At 41.8% G+C, this 24,177-nt stretch overlaps 1 protein-coding gene across 1 annotated transcript; it reads right to left on the minus strand.

Annotated features, from left to right (window-relative positions):
* Positions 1 to 13,128: 13,128 nt before the first annotated feature.
* LOC109733856 (chaperone protein dnaJ 16) lies at positions 13,129 to 18,698 on the minus strand. Its single transcript, XM_020293067.4, has 12 exons — positions 18,213 to 18,698; positions 17,733 to 17,856; positions 17,574 to 17,656; positions 17,375 to 17,486; positions 17,196 to 17,300; positions 15,327 to 15,377; positions 14,583 to 14,669; positions 14,390 to 14,498; positions 14,163 to 14,311; positions 14,013 to 14,066; positions 13,650 to 13,936; positions 13,129 to 13,547 (listed from the first exon to the last, which is right to left on the minus strand). The coding sequence occupies exons 1-11, from the start codon at positions 18,371 to 18,373 to the stop codon at positions 13,658 to 13,660; spliced, it is 1,314 nt and encodes a 437-aa protein (XP_020148656.1). The 5' UTR covers positions 18,374 to 18,698; the 3' UTR covers positions 13,129 to 13,547; positions 13,650 to 13,657.
* Between the last annotated feature and the right edge of the window lie 5,479 nt (positions 18,699 to 24,177).

Below are 24,177 nucleotides of genomic sequence, written 5' to 3' on the forward strand. Positions count from 1 at the left end.
TAGTAGGACTCCCCACACTTGGCGCGCCCCTAGGGGGGCGGCCTCCTCCTCCTCCCTCCTTTATATACGGGGGCATGGGGCACCCCATAGCACATCAAGTCTTCTCTTAGCCGTGTGCGGTGCCCCCCTCCACAGTTACACACCTCGGTCATATCGTCGTAGCGCTTAGGCGAAGCCCTGCGCTGGTAACTTCATCATCATCGTCGCCACACCGTCATGCTGACGGAACTCTCCCTCGTCCTCAACTGGATCAAGAACTCGAGGGATGTCATTGTGCTGAACGTGCGCTGAACACGGAGGTGTCGTACGTTCGGCACTTGGATCGGTTGGATCGTGAAGACGTTCGACTACATCAACCGCGTTACTAAACGCTTCCGCTTTCGGTCTATGAGGGTACGTGGACACACTCTCCCGTCTCGTTGCTATGCATCTCCTAGATAGATCTTGCGTGGTCGTAGGAAAAAATTTAAATACTGCGTTCCCCAACAAAAGGAAATTTATTTTGAAAACTAGAGTTGGCACATACAAATTTAGTTGGAACGGCATGGAAATACCGCATATAGGTAGGCATGGTGGACTCATTTGGCACAACTTGGTTTAGGATTTGGATGCACAAGAAGTATTCCCGCTTAGTACAAGGAAATGCTAGCAAATAGATGAGAAGCAACCAACCAAAAAACAAAAAACTATCATAAACAAGCAATACACATAACTAACACCGAATAATGCACCACAAGTAGGATATAACTTCATTGCATAATTATTAACTTTCGTGCTTGCATAGGGAATCACAAACCTTAACACCGATATTCTTACTAAAGCACAATTACTTACCAACATGACTCACATATTACTATCTCCATATCTCAAAACTATTGCAAGGAATCAAGTTTTAATATCCAATGATCTTCGTGAAATTTTTATTATATCCCTCTTGAATATATATCACTTTGGGACCAATTTCATATTTTGTGCAAATTATCATTGCAAGCTCTCAAATAAATTTAAGTGAAGCACGAGAGCATAATTATTTCTTCAAAAATTTCATCTCTCAAAATAATATAAGTGAAGCATGAGAGGATATTTCTTCAAAAAAAATCTAACTCTCAAATTAATCAAGTGAAGCATGAGAGCATTTCTTCAAAATTTTACTAACTCTCAAAATGATCTAAGTGAAACATGAGAGCATATTTCTTCAAAATTAATCCACCACCGTGCTCACAAAGGTATAAGTGAAGCACTAGAGCAATTCCATAGCTCAAAAAATTTAAGTGAAACACATAGAGCAATTCTAACAAATCATAGCATCATTATGGCTCTCTTAAATAGGTGTGTTCAGCTTGGATGATTTTGACAAACTAAAAGGAAAAACAAGTAAAGACTCATATAATACAAGACACTCCAAGCAAAACTCATGTTATGTGACAAATAAAAATATAGCTCCAAGTAAAATTACCGATGGTCGTTAGAAGAAAGAGGGGATGCCCTCTGGGGCATCCCCAAGCTTAGTTGCTTGGTACTCCTTGAATATTACCTTTGGGTGACATGGGCATCCCCAAGTTTAGGTTCTTTTCACTCCTTATTCCTTCATCCATCGTGATCTCAACCAAAACTTGAAAATTTCAATCACACAAAACTTAACAAAACCCTCATGAGATCCGTTACTATAATAAAGCAAATCACCACTTTAAGTATTGTTTCAAACCCATTCATATTTTATTATTGCATTGTACCTACTGTATTCTAACTTTACCATGGCTTATACCCTGTGATACAATCCATAGATTCATCAAAATAAGCACACAATGCAACGAAAAAAGAAACTGTCAAAAATAGAACAGTCTATGTAATCTGGACTTTGACCATACTTCTGTAACTCCCAAAATTTAAAAAAAAATAGGAAAACATAGGCAATTTGTATATCAATCATTTGTAAAAAAAACTCAGCATTTTATCATGCTCCAGTGAATTTTAAAAATTCTACTACTGGATGCAAAAGTTTCTGTTTTCCAATAGGATCAAATCAACTATCACCCAACATGATCCTAAAGGCTTAACTTGTCTCAAACACTAATTAAAACATAAAAACACAATCATAATAGTAGCATAATTGTGTAAACACACAAGAACAGAAATAAAAAGTGAAAAAATTATTTTATTCATTGGGTTGCCTCCCAAGAAGCGCTATTGTTTTATGCCCCTAGCTAGGCATAATGCATAGTTTCAAGTATTGTCGTCTTTAGTTTCCAATTCCTCAATTACGCAACCATAATTTCTAGGAGTTCTAGCATATATATTTTTAATAATCAAACTCCTAGGAGCAAAATCAAAAGACGTATTTTTATAAATTGGTTCTCTTATCAAATCTATGAAATTGGGGTGAATTCTAATCATCTTAAGATCTTCATGGTTGCTACTAGAAGTGGCACCCTTGTTCTTAGAAGCATATGTAGACTTGGCATTCTTACTAGGAGGAGTCTTTTCAATAGTTTTAATGGAAGAAAAAGCCGAGCTCAAGTTACTAAAAGTTTCTTCCATCTTATCAATCCGAGCAGGGCTCTCCTCTACCCTTTCGTTAACTACGGGTCTTTTCTATTTTAGTAATTTAACAGTATCTCCTATCTTCGACCCAATTCGGTTAGCAAGCTTATGGATCCTTTTATGCAAATTTTAAATATGGTCTTCAATGAGCATTTTCTTTTCAATAGTATCTAGCCTTTGCATAACATGCTCAAGAGTTAAAATCGTCTCATTGATAATGATAGGTGGTGACCCCACTAAATTTCTCATAGCATTAAAAGCATCCATAGAGGGACACATCAAGAAATTACCTCCGATTACAGTGTCAAGCACAAACCTATACCAAGTAGTGATTCCCACATAAAAATTATGAAGAAGAACGGTAGTAGATTGCTTACGAGTTGATCTATTATGAGCGTTGCAAATCCTATACCAAGCATGTCTTAAATTTTCTCCTCCCCTTTGTTTAAAATTGAGAACTTCATTCTCAGGGGTGCACGAGGCAAGGGAGGAACTATCCATAACCATAAAGTGGACAAGTAAACAAAAAGGCAAGCAAGAAAACGGCAAACGAAAAATATTTTTGTAAAAACTTTTTAGAAGTGGGAGAGATGAAAAAAAGAGGCAAATGGAAAATAAATTAATTGCAAGGAGATGAGAGTTTATGCGTAGGTACTTGATAGATGTTGATGCTCTCCCCGGCAACGGCGTCAGAAATTCTTCTTGATTGCTTGTATCTGTGTTGGTAATTCCCTGAAGAGGAGAGGATTATGCAGCACAACAAAGGTAAGTATTTCCCTCAGTTATGAAACCAAGGTTATCAATCCAGTAGGAGAACCAAGCAACACTATGTAAGCAACATCTGCACACAAACAAAAAATACTTGCAACTCAACGTGTAAGAGGGGTTGTCAATTCCTCAACGGTATTGAGATAGATTAAATTGTATGAGATTTGATAAATTTTATGAGATTAAAGTGCAGCAAGGTATTTTGGGGGTTTTTGGAATAATAGATCTGAAAACAAAAGCGAATAAAAATAGATCTCAAAGCAAATATGATAAAGAATAGACCCGGGGGTCGTAGATTTCACTGGTGGCTTCTCTCAAGAAAAAAGCACACGGTGGGTAAACAAATTACTGTTGGGCAATTGATAGAAAAGCGAATAATCATGACGATATCCAAGGCAATGATCATGCATATAGGCATCACGTCCTAGATTAGTAGACCGACTCCTGCCTTCATCTACTACTATTACTCCACACATCGACCGCTATCCAGCATGCATCTAGTGTATTAAATTCATGGGAAAATGGAGTAATGCAATAAGAACGGTGACATGATGTAGAAAAAATAAACTCACATATGAGTAAACCCCATCTTGTTACCCTTAATAGCAATGATACGTGTGTGTCATGTCTCTTTCTTTCACTGAGATTGAGCACCACAAGATCGAACCCGTCACAAAGCACCTCTTCCCATGGCAAGATAAATCAATCTAGTTGGACAAACCAAACCAATAATTCGAAGAAGAAATACGAGGCTATAACAATCATGCATAAAAGAGTTGAGCAAAGACTCAAATAATATTCATGGATAGAACTGATCATAAACCCATAATTCATCAGATCCCAACAAACACACCGCAAAAAGCAGTTACATCAAATAGATCTCCAAGAACATCGAGGAGAACATTGTATTGAAGATCATTGTATTGAAGATCAAGAAGAGAGAAGAAGTCATCTAGCTACTAACTATGGACCCGTAGGTCTTTGGTAAACTACTCATGCATCGTCGGAGGAGCAACAAGGATGATGAAGAACCCCTCCGTGATCGTTGCCCCCTCCGGCAGAGTGCCGGAAAAGGCCTCTAGATTGGATCTTGTGGTTCTGGAACTTGCGGCTGCTGGAAAAGTGTTTCGTCGGCTCCCCTAGGGATTTTGGGATTTTAGAGTATTTATAGAGGTGGAGGTAGGTCAAAAGGGTGCCTGTGGGCTCCACTACCCACCAGGGCGCGCTTGGGGCCCCTGGCATGCCCTGGTGCCTAGTGGGCCCCACAGGCCTCCTCCCGTGTGCTCCTTTGGCTCCCTGGGTGTCTTCTGGGTAGAAAAAAATCTCCAAAAAGTTTCGTGGCATTTGTACTTCGTTTGGTATTGATATTCTACAAAGTAAAAAAACAAGCAAAAAATAAGAACTGGCACTGGGCACTATGTCAATAGGTTAGTCCCAGAAATGATACAAAGTTGCTAGTAAATGTATATAAAACATCCAAGATTGATACTTTAATAGCATGGAACAATCAAAAATTATAGATACGTTGGAGACGTATCATAGTGCAAACACTGAAAAATCTTTTAACAAAACCAGGAGGCCTACTAGGCCATCAACGAGTGTACTGTAGTACAAACAGTGAAAATCCCCCCAACATTTTGATGTTATTGTAGCGTACGTGGTGTTATTAAGCTTTCGCTATTTGTGTGTGTTCGTGGTGTCGCCGCCGCCGCATATCTAGATGCAGCGTTGTTTGGACTGCCGCCGCCATCGGCCGTTGGCCTGCTAGTTTCTTTGTGGAACTATGTGGATGATCCGATGAGCTCCTCTCTTGACTTGTTGTCCCCTGTCAAAGAAGGCTAGGGTTTGTTGTCCTTCAGTCGGCTAGCAACCGACCAAGAGTTTCTCTTTTGGCGTTCCTCATCGCGTCTCGATAGCTGCTACCTATTGGAGTTTGCTGGTCTTGGTGATCTGATGAGGAGGCCTCTCTACAGACTTGTTGTCCCTTAGCAAAAATAACTAGGGTTTGCTATCCTCCGGCGGCTCCTATCGTCGAGAGTTTTTTCCTTCGCCATTCCTCGTAGCATCGACTATCGGCGACAATGAAAGTATTTTCTTGGAATTGTTGTGGCATGCTCTCAACGATAGGTGGGTGAGAGCACATGTGATCTTTCTGTCTGAATCTCATCTAAACAAAGTTAAGGCAATTGAGTTAGCGATTAAATTATTGTTCAATTCCCTTCATGTTATTGAAAGCGATGGCCGCTCTGGTGGCCTCGTTTTGTTTTATAATAATTAGGATCCATTTTGTTTTGTTTTATTTTATAATTATAAAGGGGGACAAGCCAGATTGGCGGTTGAGTGGGTTCTATGGAGAACCAGCTTGGGACAAACGTCATTTGCCTTACCGCTATCTTCGGGAGCTTAAGGGAGATGCTATAGGTCCATGACTAGTAATTGGAGATTTTAAAAAAATTCTAATGCCAAGTGAGAAGGAAGGTGGGAATCTTGACCACCATATATGCTTCAAGCTTTTAGTGATTGTCTATTTGAATGTGGCCTGGACGGAGTTGAGTTTTTGGAAGATCGGTTTACATGGAGACGTGGTGATATCCAGGAGAGATTGGATCAGGCGGTAGGCAATGAGGGATGGTCAACAAAGTTTCCACTGGCAGCGGTTGTTCACGAGCACCATGTGCACTCTAATCATCGACCGTTGCTATTAGACACGCAGTATTATGATGGATCTCATTTCAGGAAATCGTCCTGCAAAAAGTTTGAGGCCTGCTAGTTACTTGAAGAAACAGTGAATGAAATCGTTAATACGACGTGGGAAAAAGTGAAGTTAGCTGGTCTGGGACCGTCCTTGGCTGATAGGACGAAGGCGGTACATGCAGATTTGCACCAATGGGACAAAGATGTCTTAAAAGGCCCGAAGAAGCAAGTGGGTAAATTGAAAAAGGAACTTGAGAAACTTAGACATGGGGTTTTGTCTCCCGATTCCATTACTAGCCAGAAGAGAATTCTTCTTCTGTTGGAGAATATTATGGAGCAAGAGGAGATCTTCTGGCTTCAAAGAGGTGAGGCGAATTGGTTGTTACATGGCGATAGAAACACAAAGTTTTTCCACAATGCGGCCACGACAAGAAAGAAACGAAATTTGTCTAAAGAAGCTTCTTGATGACACGGGAGTGTGGCGTCAAGGTACGGCAAAAATTAGTGACCTTATTATGCAGTACTTTTCTGGTTTATTCACAGATCAAGTTGATGCTCCTGTTCCAAATGGCTTGGCATTGGTTAAAAGAATAGTAATACATGACATGATTAATGCTTTGCCAACTCCTTATTAATTCAACCGAAGAGGTCAAGAAGGCACTATTCGATATTGGCGATCTGAAGGCCCTGGGACCAGATAGCTTGTACGCTATATTTTACAAGAGGTTCTGGCCCATGCTTGGAGAAGATCTTGTTGATGAAGTGTTGAAGTCCGTCAATTCAGGTATAATCCCACTGGGGTGGACACTGCTATAGTTTTGATCCCAAAAATAAATTCTCTAGAGAAAGTGACTCAGTTCCGGCCTATCAGTCTATGCAATGTTCTTTACAAGGTAATCTCAAAGATGCTAGCAACAAGGCTGAAAGTTGTTTTACCAGACATTATTAGCCCAACGCAAAGTGCTTTTGTTCTTGGGCGTCTGATCACCGACATGATCTTGGTATCTTATGAATTTTTTCATGTGATAAAGAATAGGAGAGATGGCCATAATGGCTGGTGTGCGGTGAAGCTAGACATGCATAAGGCATATGACTTGGTTGAATGGCCATTTCTGGAAGATATTCTACTGAAATTAGGATTTCGTGAAGAGTGGGTTAAACTGGTTAAGCAATGTGTTAGTACAGTGGAATACCATGTACATTTTAACACAGAAGAAACAGAAACTTCTAAACCGTCTAGAGGCTTGAGACAAGGCGATCCATTGTCGCCTTATTTGTTTCTGTTATGTACTGAAGGATTGACTACTTTGCTGAATAAAGTTGAGGAAGAAGGGAAGCTTAACGGAGTGAAGGTGTGTAGGGAAGAACCGACCATCACTAATCTATTGTTTGCAGATGATTCATTAATCCTGATGAAGGCCAATAATGAGAATGCTGAGTGTCTGAAAGAAATTTTTGCATCATATTGTGCCGCTTCGGGACAGAAGATTAGTGTGGACAAGTCAAGTGTGTTTTTAGACCTGAAAATAATACTAGAGTTGAGATGAAGGAACAAATTTGCGGTTGTTTGAATATAATGACCGAGGCACCATCTGATACTTATCTAGGGTTACCATCCATAGTGGATTTAGATAGGACAGTCTGTTTCTAGTTTTTGCTTGATCGAGTTATGAAAAAATTATGGGATGGAAAGAAAGGCAACTTAAACAGGAGGAAAGGAAGTGCTACTCAAATCAATTGTATAGTCTATACCATCTTATCCAATGTCGGTTTTCGAAATTCCAAAATAGATTTGTAGAGGAATTACAGACGCGGTGCCGCATAATTGGTGGGGTGGCGGTGACAATCAGAGGAAAATGCACTAGTTTGCCTGCTTAAAGTTGTGTGTGCCAAAGAAAAAAAGGTGGAATGAGATTTCGAGATATTCATTGTTTTAACCTAGCCGTGTTGGCGAAATAGACTTGAAGATTAATTGATAATCCTGATTCCCTTTGTGCCTGTGTTCTCACAGCCAAATATTATCCAGATTGTGATATTTTGAATGCAACTTTGTAAAATAGAGTCTCATTCACATGGCAAGGTATTATGTCTGGAATGCAAACAGTAAAAAGAGGTCATATATGGAGGATCGGTAATGGTAGTCGGATCAATGTTCAGGATGATGAATGGATCCCTAACTCACCTACTAGGAAAGTGATCACGGCTCATGGAGGAAATTTACTATCAAAGGTAAGTGATTTAATTGACCATGTTACGAGTCGTTGGGATGAAGAGTTGGTTTCTAAAACATTATGGCAAGTTGGCTTGGTGTGGATCCTTGCGAGTCTGTTGCATGAATTTGATATGTTGGACTTCCTAGAATGGAACTTGTGCAAAACGTGATATTCTCAGCGAGATCGGCATACTTTGTGGAGTGGCACAACAAATATGGACATAAAATATCAGGAGAAAATACAGCCAAACCCTCACGGAATTCACCAATATGGGGGCGATCTGGAGCTTAAGCTGTCCTGCCAAGGTTAAAATTTTCCTCTGGCAAACTTTGTTAGGATCGCTACCATGTCAGGTGACTTTGGCTAACAGACATATAAAAGTCAGTGGACAATGTTCTATGTGCGGTATAGGAGCGGAAGATACCAAGCACCTAATGTTCACTTGTGCAAAAGCTAAAGACGTATGACGGTTACTGAGTTTGGACTTTGCTATTGATAAAGCATGCAATGTGGATCATGCGGGAGAAGTTGTGCTAGAATATTTATTGCTACAACCAACTGAAGAATGTGTGGTCCTCGGTCTGGGAAATTCAACGGAAGCAACTACTATTGGTTCCTGGTATTTATAGTGGGAAAGGAGAAAGTTAGTGCATAATGTAAAGGTTCAGAAATCTAAATTCATAGCAATTGCAATCAGAGCTTTGGTTGCTACTATGGCGAGTGATGCAAATGCGAGGATCAAGCGCATGGCTGGGAAAAACCAAGGAGCAACTATGTGAAGCTAAACCTGGATGGGGCTTTTGACCCAGACTTATTCAAGGGCTCGTATGACGTTGTCATTAGAGACTCGAATGGTTCGTCGTGGTAGGAAACAGGGAAAACGATTGGTGTGGAGATGCGCTTATGACCGAGGCACTGGCCTTACGGTTCGGTCTCAATTTGGCAATTACAGTCGTGTGTAACCGCATAGAGGTGAACTCTCGCAACATCAGTGTGATAGAGACAATGAAGAATAAAGGTCGTTCTTTTGGTCTATCGGTGGCAGTTTTTTATGATATATATCACCTTGCATGTGATTTCCCGCATATTATTTTTGAGCATGCTCCTAGAGAAACTAATTGTGTTGTCCATGATTTAACCAAACTAGCTAGAAGTAAGGTGTGTGCAGGGTGGATGGAAGATTCATCCATAGAGATTGTTGATACTCTTGTAAAAGATAATATAGTAACCACCATGCAATAAAGAGTACTTCGATATAAATAAAAACAGTGAAATCCCCCCAAAATCATGCACATGCGAGGGATCGAACACGAGACCTCCCGCTGTTAACGCACGTTAGAGCATCTATAGCAGACCCCGCATAAGTGGTCAAACCCGTAAAAAAATTGCGTTTAAAGTTTTGGGCGAAAAAATGTCCAGAACAGAAACCGTAAAAGTGGTCCAACCCGTAAAATTTTTAAGGGCCACTGCAAATGCACACCCGAAATCCTTATCTTTGGAGATTGGAAGGCCGAATCTAGGGGGGGCCCGTATACCGGTCAAACCTCGTCGGAGCAAACATGCCACCGCGGAGTTTGCCGGAATCCGCCCTAAACTTGCCGGAATTCATCACCGCGCACCGGATAAGGCCGCTAGGCGCCGCAATCGATCGCCGCCGCTTCAAATTGGATGAGCTCGACATAGCCGTGGCCTCCCATGACCTCAGCATGGCCGCCGGAATCCTCCCGGCGCGGCAGGCAAAGGGGCACAACTCGGCTGGCAATAGAGTAAGGCGCGGACGGCGGAGGCGGCGGGGCGTGGCCGGCAAGGCTGGGCGCGAACGACGGGGGCGACGGGGCGTGGCCGGCGAGGCTGGGCGTGGCCGGCGCGGTGATGGGGCGTGGCCGACAGGGGAGGGGTGCGGCTGACGGGCGATAGGGCACGGCCGACGGGCGACGCGGCATGGCCTACGGGCGATGGGGCGCGGACGACGGGGTTGGATGCGACTGGTGTGGCCGTCGCAGCCGGCTGGGGGAAGGGGAGGCAGCGGCCGGACTGGAGGAAGGAGCTCTTTATTCCAGTTTTACAGTTTGTTTTACAATATCTGTTCGGCCGCAGCTAAAATGAACCCTTAAAATGCATTTTTTTCAACCCGTATCCCAGTTTTGCAGTTTGCTATTTTAAAGGGGCTGCTAGAGATGTTCTTACTAACCATCGGGGGTTCATGAATGTCAAAACTGCTGTGGAGCGCGAACCTTTAAGAACTAAAGTAGGTGGTAGATCTGAATATTTTCTCAAATTTCAAACGCATTTTTTTAGAGGATGCATATTTTTTAAACGTGGACTTTTCAAATTTGTGAAGAATTGTTTTAGAAACTCGAACATTGTTTGAATCTGTGAAGAATTTTTGAAAACATGAACATTTTTTGAAACTCTAGAAAAATATGAAAACACGGACAATTTTTAATCTGTAAATATTTTTTGAATGCGGTACATTTTAAAAGCTCTGAACAAAATTTGGAAAAGCGAACATTTTTTGAATCTCTGGATAACTTTTGAAAATGTGAACTTCTGTTGAAACTCAGAACAAATTTGAGAACGAGATTTTTTTTTCATATTTGCGAACATGGCAGCAAAATTTGAAAACGACAACCCATAGGTGAGACCACTAAGCTGCCACCTGCCAATGCTGCTACTTCAATTTTTTCGTGTTGTTTCATTCCTTTTCTTGAGATAATACATAACACATGCCAACCCGCCCAGTTATCGTATAAAATCACTTAGAAATTTAAGACTAATTAAGTCTTTGAAGAACCTAGTATATCTCATTTACTTATTATGATTGTTTATGGATAATAAGTTGATCCTTATTAGCGACGTGTTCGCATGGTGTGCAGTTAGGGACGTGTTCCACCAGAATTGGAACCCTAGGTTGGGATCAGAATTATTGGATGTGCTGCAATCGCAGCAGGGGGCCAATGCTAGGGTGCTATGGCGATGCGTGGGAGCGTTGTTGTGGTCCCTATGGACGATCAGGAATAAAATGACGATAGAAAAGAAGTTCTTTGCTCACCCGGCTGATGTAATTTTCAAATGCCATCTTTTTCTTCAGATGTGGACACCGTTGAGGAAACAACGAGATGATGAACTCATGAAGGCCATGATGGAGAAGATCAGCAACAGTATCTCGCGGCTTCGACACTCGGCTAGAGCTGGTTCTTGACTCTTTTGGCTGCGGTAGTGTTTTGGGGCGACATGGTGTGATGCTGCAGTAGTATTGTGGTTGCCTTAGTTGGATCTTTGATATTTGAACTTGGTTATGTAATGAGCGTGTGGCCTGTGGTATGGCCGGACTATGTTCGGTTTGTAAGCTACTCGAACCTTGTGGTGCTGCCTGTTGGCTTTATTAATTTAAAGTCAGACGCGTCTAGCGTCTTTGTTCCAAAAAAAAAAGTTGACCCTTAGTGAATTTCATAGGCCAACACTATCTTATTCTTAAATCAATGTAAAACTGATAGTAACTTAAAGAAGCGCGAAAGTGCTATTGTGAGCTCGAGCTCAACAGTAAATTTAGTAAACAATTAAAAATCCAATAAAATTTTGGCAAGAAATATTGATTTTTCTTACATGCGTGCAAATTTTTGTGATGGAATCACATTCATGCAGGTCTGGACAAAAAACAAAATCGGTGCTCCAAAAACACACTTTTTGGAGCAATGATTTTTTTCCACACCTCCACGAGTGTGATTTTTATGAAGAAAATTTGCACGTGTTTAGCAAAAATATCAATGTTTCTTGCCAATAAAAAATCATTTTTTTTTGTTTTTTAAGTAACTTTTTAAAATTTACTGTCCACTCAAACTCACACACTCCATGTCCAAATAAGTGATGATTCTTCAGGCTGGTCATAGTGATGAGTAACTTAGACTAGTAACATTTTACTATTTTTATAGTGGGTAGTGTCATATGTGTGATAATAGAGACCTTTCTTGTTACTTTGTAGAGTTATTTTTCATTGCGAAGTGCTATATGATAGTAACATATTATGTTATTTTATTTGTCTCTCTCATCTTTAATTACTTACCACATCAACTTTTTTCTCTATGTGACATGAATGTTATTGCGTATGTTATTCTCACTAAGTAGTCTTAGAAAACCTTACGGTGGTCGTCGCTATAATAGACGTCCGTTGACCACTACATTTCAGTAGTTACAAAGCAACAAAATGAAACAGAAGGAAGATTATTAATGAAGTCACAGTTTCCACTTCTCCTTCTTTGCTCCTCCCGTAAAATATATTCTATGATATTTCCACTTTTGTACAGGTTCCGGAGATTTGTATCGAGCAAAAATGGTACGAATATCCATATATTAAAACAGCAAAAAGTATTTGAACTGATATTAGCAAGACAACAATTTTGGAGCAACGTTGACAAATCACACATATCTTGGTGGAGCAATGTTATTCGCGCAAAACGTCCACTTTCAGCTAGGTTGACTTACCCAATTTCTCTCCCATATGCAGTTATGTAAACCTGTGATCGGCAAGCAATTATGGACACCCAAACTTGTGATAAACCGTTAAGAATTAAAAAGGTAAATTCTTCTCATCGTAATTTGAGCGGATGTTTTAGATCAAACCCGTGCACTTCATTGACCCATCCAACGTGTGTTCAGTTCATAAGCACATAAATTTCCTCGATTTCCTAGTATTTCGGAATATTTATGATTTACTTTCAGTTTTTATATACAAAATTGCCCACAAATTTTCACGACTGGATTTCCAAGTGTTCACACGTTTCTTGGCCTGCTGTGAGATATCACCCAAGCTCTGTACTACCTTGTGTCTTTGTTTATAATACCATATCATGCTATGTTCTAAATATTTTACTTTCCACTAGAAATGTTAACTACACGTTGGAATACCATATCATTTTTACTTGTGAATTATGGTCATTTGAATATTGCTCATATTTTCCAGTAAACTACAAATGAATTCACGGGAGGGGAAAATAGTGTTTGGTTAATTACACATCAGGAGTCCAAGGCGGGGAAAGAGATAATGTGCAACAGAGACGAGATAACTAATATTTACAACTGATTACACAGCCAATGAAATCAAAATTGACATTATCACACTCGAAAGAATATGGAACTGGACTACGGTGGCAGCAGGGGACCTTAGAAGCTACGAGTACTCGTGCCTCGTAGCCATACATCATATGAACTCAGGGTTGCACCCAATCTTTGCAGGAAATATAGTAAGACAACACTAAGGAAAGAGGTAACGGCGAAGGAGTTCTTCTGGGGCAGTCAAAATGAAAATAGTTTGTATTTCACTTGTACGCTTACCTACAGAAACAGCATAAAATGTGAAATATTAGTACTGTGGTGCAGAGGATGATTCACAGCAGAACAGCACAGCTGAAGAAGACTAGGTTATTAACTTATTACCATTATGGTCAGCATGGCTTTCTCCTGTCAACTTTGAAAGGGATGTTTAGCCATCTCTTCCTTGGGAACCGCTCTTTGGTTTTCTTTTCACTCGAGTCGTCATCTTCACTTCCGCAGCCCTCCATGTGCTGATCCTTCACTTTCTTTTCTTTCCTCTGGTTTTTTTCTTCATCAAATTTGAAAGAAGGTGATGATTTAGATTTATTCCTGCTCGAAGTCCGTTTTAGAGGTGGATTGTTGGTATAGGATGCATGGATTACATTCCTTTCATTAAGAAGCTCGTCAATCTACAGAAGGCCACGAATACCCAGATCAGACCATCATAAGGAGCAAAATGAGCTAAAGCATCAGAACCAAACATACCGTTTGCATTTCTTGTGTGTATTTGCTAGTCATTTCTGTGAACTTTGCCAAGACCTGCAAATCGTGTTGTTTAAGAATGTAACCCTGCCATGCTGATGTGCAAAGAAAGAACCTGATAGAAAATAAATGTAAAGAACAGTGAGCACATACTTCACGGTACTCTGTCTCGAATTTAGACAGCTCAGCTCTTTTTGTGAGTATCTTTGCCTCAACACTCTGTAGCTTCTCCTTTTCAGTAGGGAAAGATTCAGCGCAAACAATCTCTATAGTATATGTTGCACTTTTGAAGAAATTGTCACCTGAATTAGGAATCGAGTTTAGGATGTCCCACACTGCCTAAGTTAATTAACACCACAGCAATCAATAAACGACATTACCATAGACGGCAAAAAAGTGGGTTCCTGGTTTCAGTTCATTAATGTCACATGGTTGGAAACTATCCAACCTTTTAAAGAATGCACTATCAGGATCCTTCGCAGCTGGTGCCTGAAAGTAACCGGAGCTTAGAAAGGTGGAAAATACCATCGAATCACTTGGATAACCCAAAGAGAAGAACTTTTGTAAACTCACTGAGTTATTTTGCTCAAAACGATACACAGGGAACCCAAGAAAGTACATTCCTGCAGAAGAAACTTTGCTGGCCTTTACACTATCTTCCTGCAGCAAGCTGCATGTTAGTGAAACATACTCAAGCAGCAACACATCACAAATCTAAACACAACAGTTGTTCTAGTACATTTGATAAACGGAAGCTCATCCAAGCAAATATTTGCTACTTTCATGGCATTGCAGTTTAAGAATAAATCTACCATACAAAAAAATACAGATCCTCTAACTTGTTCATGTCAAGTTTAGTACTCCCTCTGTTCAGAAATATAAGATGTTCCAACTTTTTTGTGAATCAGATGTATATAGACACGTTTTCAATGTGTTTGTTCACTCATTTCAGTCCGTATGTAGTCCATATTGAAATATCTAAAACATCTTATATTTATGAACGAAAGGAGTAATACTGTAATACCACAGGTGATGTGCTATTTCATATTGTCATACTTTAAATAATAATAATAATAAATTATTAAGACAAATAGTTCACAAATTATATTGCTCAGAGTAGTATATACTCCCTCTGTAAAGAAATATAAGAGCGTTTAGATCACTAAAGTAGTAATAGTGAGTAATTACAGAGGGAGTAATAGTGATGCACTGATGCTTGACTCCTCCAGCCGATTTAAATTATTTAAGTTATATATGAATAAGCATTTCTTTTAGTATCAATGGGAAAAAGGAGTGAAATAAGTTTGGTATATGTACCTGAAGTGCAAGGCTCAACCCACCATTTTCTTCGAGCTCAAAATAAAGCAGCTGCAATTAAAGAAAAAAAACAGAGTCATGTTCTATAAAGGCCCAAGTAAAGGAAAACATTGTGAAATTTGGAGCGCTTCAAATATCCATTGAATAGAACATGCACTAAATGCTTAAACTATGACAGACATAGCACAATAAAAAAACTCATCTCATAAAAAAATTGTACAGCCTCAGAAAAACAGGTGTATACAAAAAAATAGTTACACCAGGGAATAATATTAGGGCTTTGTCAAATATATTCCTAGAACTGTTTCCTTCACTGGCTACTTTGTACTCCCTTTGTAAAGAAATATATCACAGTTCTGACCACTTTGGGTCTATAGTACAGAGGAAGTAGATGTACATCACAAAAAGGGCAGCCCAGTGCACGTCCCGCTTGCGCAGGGTCCGGGGAAGGGTCTGACCACTTTGGGTCTATAGTACGAAGCCATTCCAAACATTTCTGCAAGAGGCTGTTTCCAGGACTCGAACCCGTGACCTCATGTACATCACAGTTCCAATAAAATTATGGCTTTGGCAGAAAAGGGCTACCATATAGTGACAAGTTTATGGGTTAAACATTGCCCTAATATAACTCGTATCACAGCATAGACAATAATTGTCACTATCACATCATGGTTAGTTAATGCTAGATACCATCAGAATGGGGATCTCCCCATCAATCTTTAAACACTGGCCTGCATACTCCATACTCTTGGATGTGAGATGTCTTGGGCCCTCCCTCCCTCTTGAGAGTCACAGCACATGTGCCAATGCATGTTAGTTATAACCTGGTAGGGCAAAACTATTTTTTATCACCTAATAATATGTTAAACAATTCTGACTCTCGGCATGAAAATAGTGTGATGTGGGTTGTCTATTAGCTTTGCCATGTTGGATTTTGGGTGATCTGGAAGAAAGAGAACTCCAAAGACAAGTAGAAAACCCAGGCCATCTCTTACGTCTATCGGCACAGAGCATGTGGGCCAATTTTCAGTGTTCAATAGAGTAAACCATTGTCTCTACCACTTTAGTGGGCTCGTGGCTGTCTAAAATATTGATACAAGATAATGTGGAGCCATGGGAAACACACTTATCTCTGCTATGGGAGATGGCCTTATATGACTCATTTCTGCCAAGATTTGTTGAATAGTAACCTTCCAATTGAACCTAGAGCCGTGAACAAACTATTACCCCTACCTACATAGTAGGATCACCCACACTGCATTCTACACGCTCAATCTACCCACTGGACTTCAAGCAAAAGGTCAGTTTGTCTTTTTGTTTCATTTGTGGCAACCAAAAGCAATCTCGTATGAATAAAGGGCCTGTTTGGTTGAAACCTAAGAGTACCTAAGCATGCCAAACATTTTTGGCCTAACATGGCTAACTTGTGGCTAAGAATGATGAAGCTACAACTTAGCTTGGTCAAGTGATCTTGTGAAACCTTCATAGGTCTATGATTCATGAGACCTAACTACAACAAAAGGTTTGGCACGCCACACACCTAAGTCATGGCTACAAACCAAAAACTTGGCTAAGGAGAGTGGCAGGGTCCTTTAGTCAGTCACACAGTGCACTTAAGAAAGTGAAAACAGGAGCGCAAACTGAAAGAGAAGGAAGAATTGGCAGTACTAATATGGTTGTAGTTCAATCATTGTAAAAAAGGAGAGCCAGATGTTTACCTCATGGAATCTTACAAGGAATCATACATTCTCCACGACACACAAATAAAAAGTTTGAACAATACTCTCACATATCACAGAATTACACATCCATTGAGTGAACTTAAACAGAGGAAATAATAGGAAAGGTATTTTGCTTCTGAAAACCGACCTTAAATTTGCTTTTTTCAGTTGAATGCACACGGCAAACTAGCCCCTTCTTAGCTTCCTGTTCTGTGATGTCTACAGAATAAAAATGAGCTGTTTGCTTTTCCACCTGGACACATGCAACAACTTAAGTCTTACTAACACGGAAAAGAAACATCACATAATGGACAGCTAGTTGCCAACCTTCTTGCGCACAGGGTTTCCTAGCTGGAGCTGCGAAACCACAATAGACCCATTTAATGCTTCCTCCAAAACAGTTGCTGAAACAGTTGTCTTAATTGGTACACCAAGCTTGCTGCATATATGTGCATAAAATCAAAACAACAGCAAGGCACAGGCTAGCAAATTACTGGAGGAAAAATGTACCATTTAGAAAGTGTACCTGAAAATAGCTGCAAACATGGTGTTTACGGTATTGAGACTGGATAGGTCCAGCTCCAATTCCTGGCTATCAGTTTCGATGGCCTGAAACATCGTGCAACAGTTACCATACCATGTTCAGATAAAATGGTTAACACACACCGATTCATCAGTTGATTACCTCGAATCCTGACGTGTCGTACTGCCGCCTCTTATGGGGATCCGACAGAATGCTGTAAGAAAAGGTGACTTCCTGGAACTTGTCTGATGCGACAGGGTCATCAGCATTCTTATCCGGATGGTACCTGCCGAAATTTAGCAGTAACAACAACACTGAAATCAGTATGTACTTGATTTCTACATCAAGCTACCATTACATGCACCGATAAACGTTTTGAAAAGAAAAAAAGTGGCCCCCAACCGAGACTGGAAAGAAAAGCCTAAACACGCAATTGGTGACAGACGTAGCTGAAAACTTCACTAAACAAGCACACGCAAAGGTGCCTGAATGATGTCCAAAATGCGCACTGTTCCGCGCACATACGAACGAAACCTCCCACCTAAACACGGACACGCCACACCAGTGTGGTGAGGGGGAAAAAACAACAACAGCAGCACGACGATAGCCCGAATCTGAGACAGAGCCGGCGAGCGGCCTTACTTGAGCGCCATGCGGCGGAAGGCGCTCTTGATCTCCTGGTCGGTGGCGGTGCGGGCCACACCGAGCACCTCGTACGGGTCCTTCCTCTGCGGCGGCGCCGCCGCCGCCGCGGCCGAGTCCCCCTTGTCCGACTTGAACGACCCGAACCTCGACCCCGCCATGGCCGCGGCCCTCTTCCTCCTCCTCCGCTGCAGCTCCCACCGGCCGCTTCCAAACCTCCACAATCCCAGCCGCAGCACGCGCGGGCTGTGAGATCTCGCCCCCGCAGAACGTTCCGGTCACGCCCCGCCCGACGCGCGCGCCGCGAGCGGCCGGCCGGAAGGGGGGGTGGCGCGGCGGGATAGGGTCACAGCCCCCTCCCCGTCGCTGCGGCGGCGCGCCCCGCTAGACGTCGGCTGTGCGGGATTCGAAATGGAGGGCAGGGCGAGGCGAGGCGAGGTGGCGAGGGAGGCCGGCAAAACGAGGAGGGAGGGCTGGAGAGAGAGTGAGGTGGGTGGGGGAGGTGGCGTCATATTAGGTGTGCCTCGCGGTGGGGCCCGGCGCTCAGTGGGGTTGGTGCATCCGTTGTGGGGCCGGGGGCGGCGGTGGAGGGGGCGCAGGCTGGACTGACTGAGCCGAGCGTTGGCTCTGGCTGGCGGTTAACCGGTAGTGGTAGGCCTCGTGCGGCCGTCGGCTGCTCCTGCACGTGAACGGCAGTTGGGTCAGGGGAAAATATCAGATGCTATAGGTGCTCCAAGAGCTTCTCAGGCATTGGATCTGAAATCCAACGATCATCTACAGATGCGCTGAACCCGATTTGCAATACCAAATTTCTGAGGATGTTTTTGAATAAAAGCGTGAGCTCTCTCCTCGGCCTTCGGATCTCAGATCTAACGGTTGAAAAGCTCCTGGAGCACCAGATATCCTCCCGTTGGGTCAGGGTGCCCGGGATAGCGGCTAGTTAAGGCAGGCGCCGGCCGGCTGACGTTTTCTACCCGCCGGCAAGATCTCCAGCTTTGAGTTTTTCCTCTGTTTTCTCAGCTGTGAGTTTTTCCTCTGTTTTCTCAGCCCGACGCATCCGCACATCCCTAACTTCATCATTTGTAGACACCGCAAAGATTGACAAAATCACTATGGCACCGTTAAACATTCCACAATATTTGCCGTAAGAATAAATCTATACCCTAATATTAAAGGAGGGAGACTTTCATAGTTCTTCACTCTTTTCCGTTCCTTGATTTTATCTGTATCATAAAGATTGACGGCTGAGATTCAAAAGGAGGAAGAGGTTTTTTTTGTTAAAAAACGATTCGTTCCTTGCGTTGGCTCGGTGTTCCGATTCCTCTACGTCCCCTCCTCTTCCAAGTCTATTCTGTATTGGGTTGGGCCTCGGCTAGGCCTGCAAGTACGTCCCCTCCTCTTCCAAGTGTATTCTGTATTGGGTTGGGCCTCGGCTAGGCCTGCAAGTACGTCCCCTCCTCTTCCAAGTGCATGTTCCATTGGGTTGGGCCTCGATTGGGCTGCAAAAATTAACCCAGAAACAGAAACCAAATACAATTGGTCAAAGATCGGTGCTCGGACTTTCACCGTCAGGAACCTTCTCCCCATCTTATAATTGCTCTCCTCTTCCCCAACGAACTTAATCCATCGATTTGCTGCAGATCTCGAGTCCTTCATCACATCCCCATAGATCAAAAAGTAGGTCCCTTACACCCGATCAATTCCGGGACTTCCTGAAGCAGTCGAGGTTGGTAAGAAGGGACTCACCCTCAATCCCGTTCAGCGTACGTAAGGGGTGGGTCTCATGGATCCTCTGACGATCTTTCGACGGCGGAATAATCATCCTCATGTTCTCTTCTCATGTCGTCAGCTTCTCTAATGGCGGCGACGGGCCAATGAGGGGATTTTGTCTGTCCGTGGCTTCAGCTTGAAGCGGTTGCGACGGCGACAGATCTTGGTGGCATCTGGAGGTTCGATGGTGGTGTGATGTAGGTGTGCTCCCTTCTCCCAGTTGTGGCCAGCATTGGAGACAGACCCAAGGTCAGAGGAGCACGGGGAGGAGCCCCGGCCGTGCTCCTCAACTATCGATTAGATCGCATGCTGGTGGTTGTTGCGGCTCGCAAAGCCTTCGACGGTGATGGTGCTACTTTTTGCTTTATTTTGGCATCCGGCGTGATCTTTCTCCGGTGGCCCTACACGCGTTTGCCTACCGCTGCATGCATGATTGGCTCACGTGCATGTGGTTGTGTGGTACGTGCGTGCCGATGGAAAGTACAGCCCGACGCTGCTTGTTTGCAACCACCACTAGTTGCGATTGCTACTGTCGATTTTGCTGCTGCTTATTGATTTATTTTTAAAGATCGCTGACTCACTGCTTCTTATTGATTGAACCGACTATACAGTAGATAGAAGATGATGTGCATTCCAAAAGAAAAAAGATAGAAGATGATACTATGTATGTTTTAAAATTCCTGCAAGTTGAACCGACTATTTGTTATCTCTTCTCTAATCTTTACAATCTTTTTTTGATAGATTTGGAATTGCTTATCACTCTTACCACGCGATTAATCTTTACAATTGGTATGGATGTCTGGTGGGTAATAACTATTTGTATTTAATATTTATATGTTGTTAGTTTGATCTAACTGGGATTCGTAGTGTTCAAGAATGATCTCATTATGTAAACAGGTTCAATTTAAGTGGGAGCTGTGATGGGCCTGATCTACGTACTCTTAAGTTTCAGAAGTAGGGTAGGATTCCTTATACAGATAAGAGTTGATGCACCATCAAAGAAATAGAGATAAGAGCTGACGAATGTTGTGGAGATACCCTGCCTCTCATGTTTTATTTTTAGTACAGTAGATGAAAGGATCCCATGATGGTTGATGCAACTGAGTGGAAGGTGCACTGATAGCAGTTTCAATTAGATTGGGTGGCAGACTATTGGCACATCTGTCCACATCCTTCACATTTGTCGTCAATCGCTCATAGGCCCACGATGTAGGCAAGTGACTCAATATCCTTAAATTCCCTGCCTAAGATGATTTGTATTTATATATTATCTCTATACACTGTCCAAAACATTGATGTTACATGCAAAGTTTTTAAAGCTAGATCTGTTGAGAGTGCATAGCACATATTGAAGTAAATTTCGATGGGCTACCTTGAGTTCTTCCATCAAATTTTATTTGCAAATCTTCAATGGAAATTTCTACAACAAAAAGAATCATGTAGTACTAATTTTGATAAGCCTGATGTCATGTGCTGCCAAGACTTCTGCCGCTGATGAAAAATTGCTTAAATGGAAGTTTTCAGTTTGAACTTCTGATGAACCATTTTCGTAATGATGATGCTAGATGCTATATTATGTTAACGAAAGCCTTCCCTTGAAAAAAGCCTTTTGCACCTAACTAACTTCCCATTCAGTTCAAGAGCAGTGTGCTAACAGCGTCACCGCCACGACTTTGTTTTCTTATTGTTTTTTGTACGTCCATTGTCTAAGTGGAATCTACCACACACCCGGTGAAAATTTTGGATTTATGACCAACTTATTTCATGAGAACAAAACCATTTTTTGGACATTATATTCATGGCAATTTGTACTTTCGAGTGCTTTCAATATTGTTCTACTACTTGCAAAGTTGTTTGAATGGTAAACTGATCTTCAGGATTTTAAGCATGTATTTTTTTCCGTTGCAACACATGGGCATGTTTGCTAGCCATTATAAAGGAGTAGATGGTATTATTTTTATTAGGCGTTGTATACCTGAGCATGAAGAGGAAAAAATCCTACGAAAGTGTCATTCTAAGGCTTATGGAGGACACCACGCTGGAGATAGAACCGCACATAAGGTATTACAATCTGGTTTTTATTGGCCTGCTCTTTTCAAGGATGCGCGTAAGTTTGTTTTATCTTGTGATGAATGTAAAGAATTGGTAATATTGTAGACATTAGGAAATGCCTATGAATTATTCACTTGTTATTGAACCATTTGATGTTTGGGGGTTTGATTATATGGGACTTTTCCATCCTCTAATGGGTATACACATATTCTAGTTGTTGTTGATTATATTACTAAGTGGGTAGAAGCTATTCAGACTAGTAGTGCTGATCATAACACTTCTATTAAAATGCTTAAGGAAGTTATTTTCCTGAGGTTTGGAATCCCTAGATATTTAATGACCGATGGTGGTTCACATTTCATTCATGGTGCTTTCCGTAAACTGCTTGCTAAATATAATGTCAACCATAGAATTGCATCCCCCTATCACCCTCAATCTGGTGGTCAAGTCGAATTGAGCAATAGGGAAATAAAGTTAATTTTGCAAAAGACCGTCAATAGATCTAAAAAGAATTGGTCTAAGAAACTTGATGATGCACCATGGGCTTATAGGATAGCCTAAAAGAATCCTATGGGTATGTCTCCTTATAAAATGGTTTATGAAAAAACATGTCATTTACCTCTTGAGTTAGAACATAAACATATTGGGCAATCAAAGAACTTAATTATGATTTTAAACTTGCCGATGAAAAGAGGTTATTTGATATTAGCTCGCTACACTACTGCAGGATGGTCCAAACGCGACACTACGATCAGAGACCCTTCGACGTTGTGTGCGATGCCATAATCAAAAATGGTGGTGTAAAAAAACGTCAAAAAATGTGCAAAATGTTTGCGATGACGGATGCATCAAACACGGTTCAGATTTTAGTTGCGTGTGCGATGCAGGGCATACGGTTCAGTTCAGTTAACTGTTTGCGATGAGGAGGAACAAAAGAAACGGGCGGCTAGATGAAGGTGTGTGCGATATACAGCATACGATTCACTAGGATGAACTATGTGTGATTAGGCAACACAATGGAAATGGTTCAACTGAACAAGATGTGTGTGACGCGGCAAACATGTCCGTAATCAGAAATGTGTGCTAAGACCAATAATAACACAGACGATTGCTGCTAATAAGCCGTGTGATTTGCTCTATCGACAGAAGAATAACATGTGTGTGTGTGTGTGTGTGTGTGTGTGTGTATATAACTAAAATAAACATCCAATTGCATAAGTAACTATACAGATCATTCGCACACACCTCAATAAACAATTGCAAGCATTCTAAAGTAGGAGAAACGCTCGTCTAGTCATTTACTTCTTGTGACGCTCCCGCCACTGCTCTGTGGCTCGATCCCTCGTCTAGGGCAGGAAGAAGACACTTTCTCATGTCAACGATCTGCCTGTACATCTCGTAGCTTGTGTACACGTCCTTGGCCGCGTACTTGACATGTTGTTCATCCAGTCTCTCATGCCACACACTATGCCAGGTGAAAGTGCAACTAATCCCTGGGTGGTTTTGGTAATTCTTAACAACATATAGCTTATTGGACTACTATTCTTTCAAGATGATCATTTCAGAAAGTTCAATGATTGGCATGGCATGGACTAGAGATGTGGACCCCTCAAACTACTAAGGACGCATATTGGCAAAAGCTCAAGACTCTACATTTTTCATTTTAGTGATCCAAGATCACATTGAGTCCATAGGAAAAGCCAATACTATTAAAAGGGGATGAGGTGTTGCTTAATGGCTTGCTTGCTCAAAATGCTTAGTGATATGCTCCAAAAGCCCTCAACCACTTTCTCAATTCCACATATGTCCTAAACCAAAAGTCAAACTCAGCCCCACCGATTTGATCTATCCGGCGCCACCGAGTTCATTTGACATAGCCACTGCCAGAAACCCTAATCAATTCGGTCTCACCGGTAGGGATCTCGGTCTCACCGAGATGGGATTGCAAACTCTCTGTTTCCCTTTGTAACGTTTCAGTCTAACCGAGATGAGTGATCGGTCCCACCGAGTTCGCAATGCCAACTCTTTGTTTCCTTTTCGTAACGTTTTGGTCTCACCGAAATGAGCGATCGGTCCCACCGAGTTTGCCTGACCAACTCTCTGTTTGCCTATTACAGAAATCGGTCTCACCGAGTTCATGTGA

The sequence above is a fragment of the Aegilops tauschii genome, chromosome 7 (genome assembly GCF_002575655.3).
Source record: "Aegilops tauschii subsp. strangulata cultivar AL8/78 chromosome 7, Aet v6.0, whole genome shotgun sequence".
Classification (NCBI taxonomy): Eukaryota; Viridiplantae; Streptophyta; class Magnoliopsida; order Poales; family Poaceae; genus Aegilops; species Aegilops tauschii.

Bases quoted from the DNA above. Each gene is read 5' to 3' on its own strand.
- LOC109733856 (XM_020293067.4), bottom strand. From the start codon at position 18,373: ATGGCGGGGTCGAGGTTCGGGTCGTTCAAGTCGGACAAGGGGGACTCG. The intron at 17,487-17,573 runs GTACACTTTCTA...ACATATATGCAG, and splicing joins ATGTTTGCAGCTATTTTCAG to CAAGCTTGGTGTACCAATTA. The intron at 14,312-14,389 runs GTAATGTCGTTT...TTCCTAATTCAG, and splicing joins CCACTTTTTTGCCGTCTATG to GTGACAATTTCTTCAAAAGT.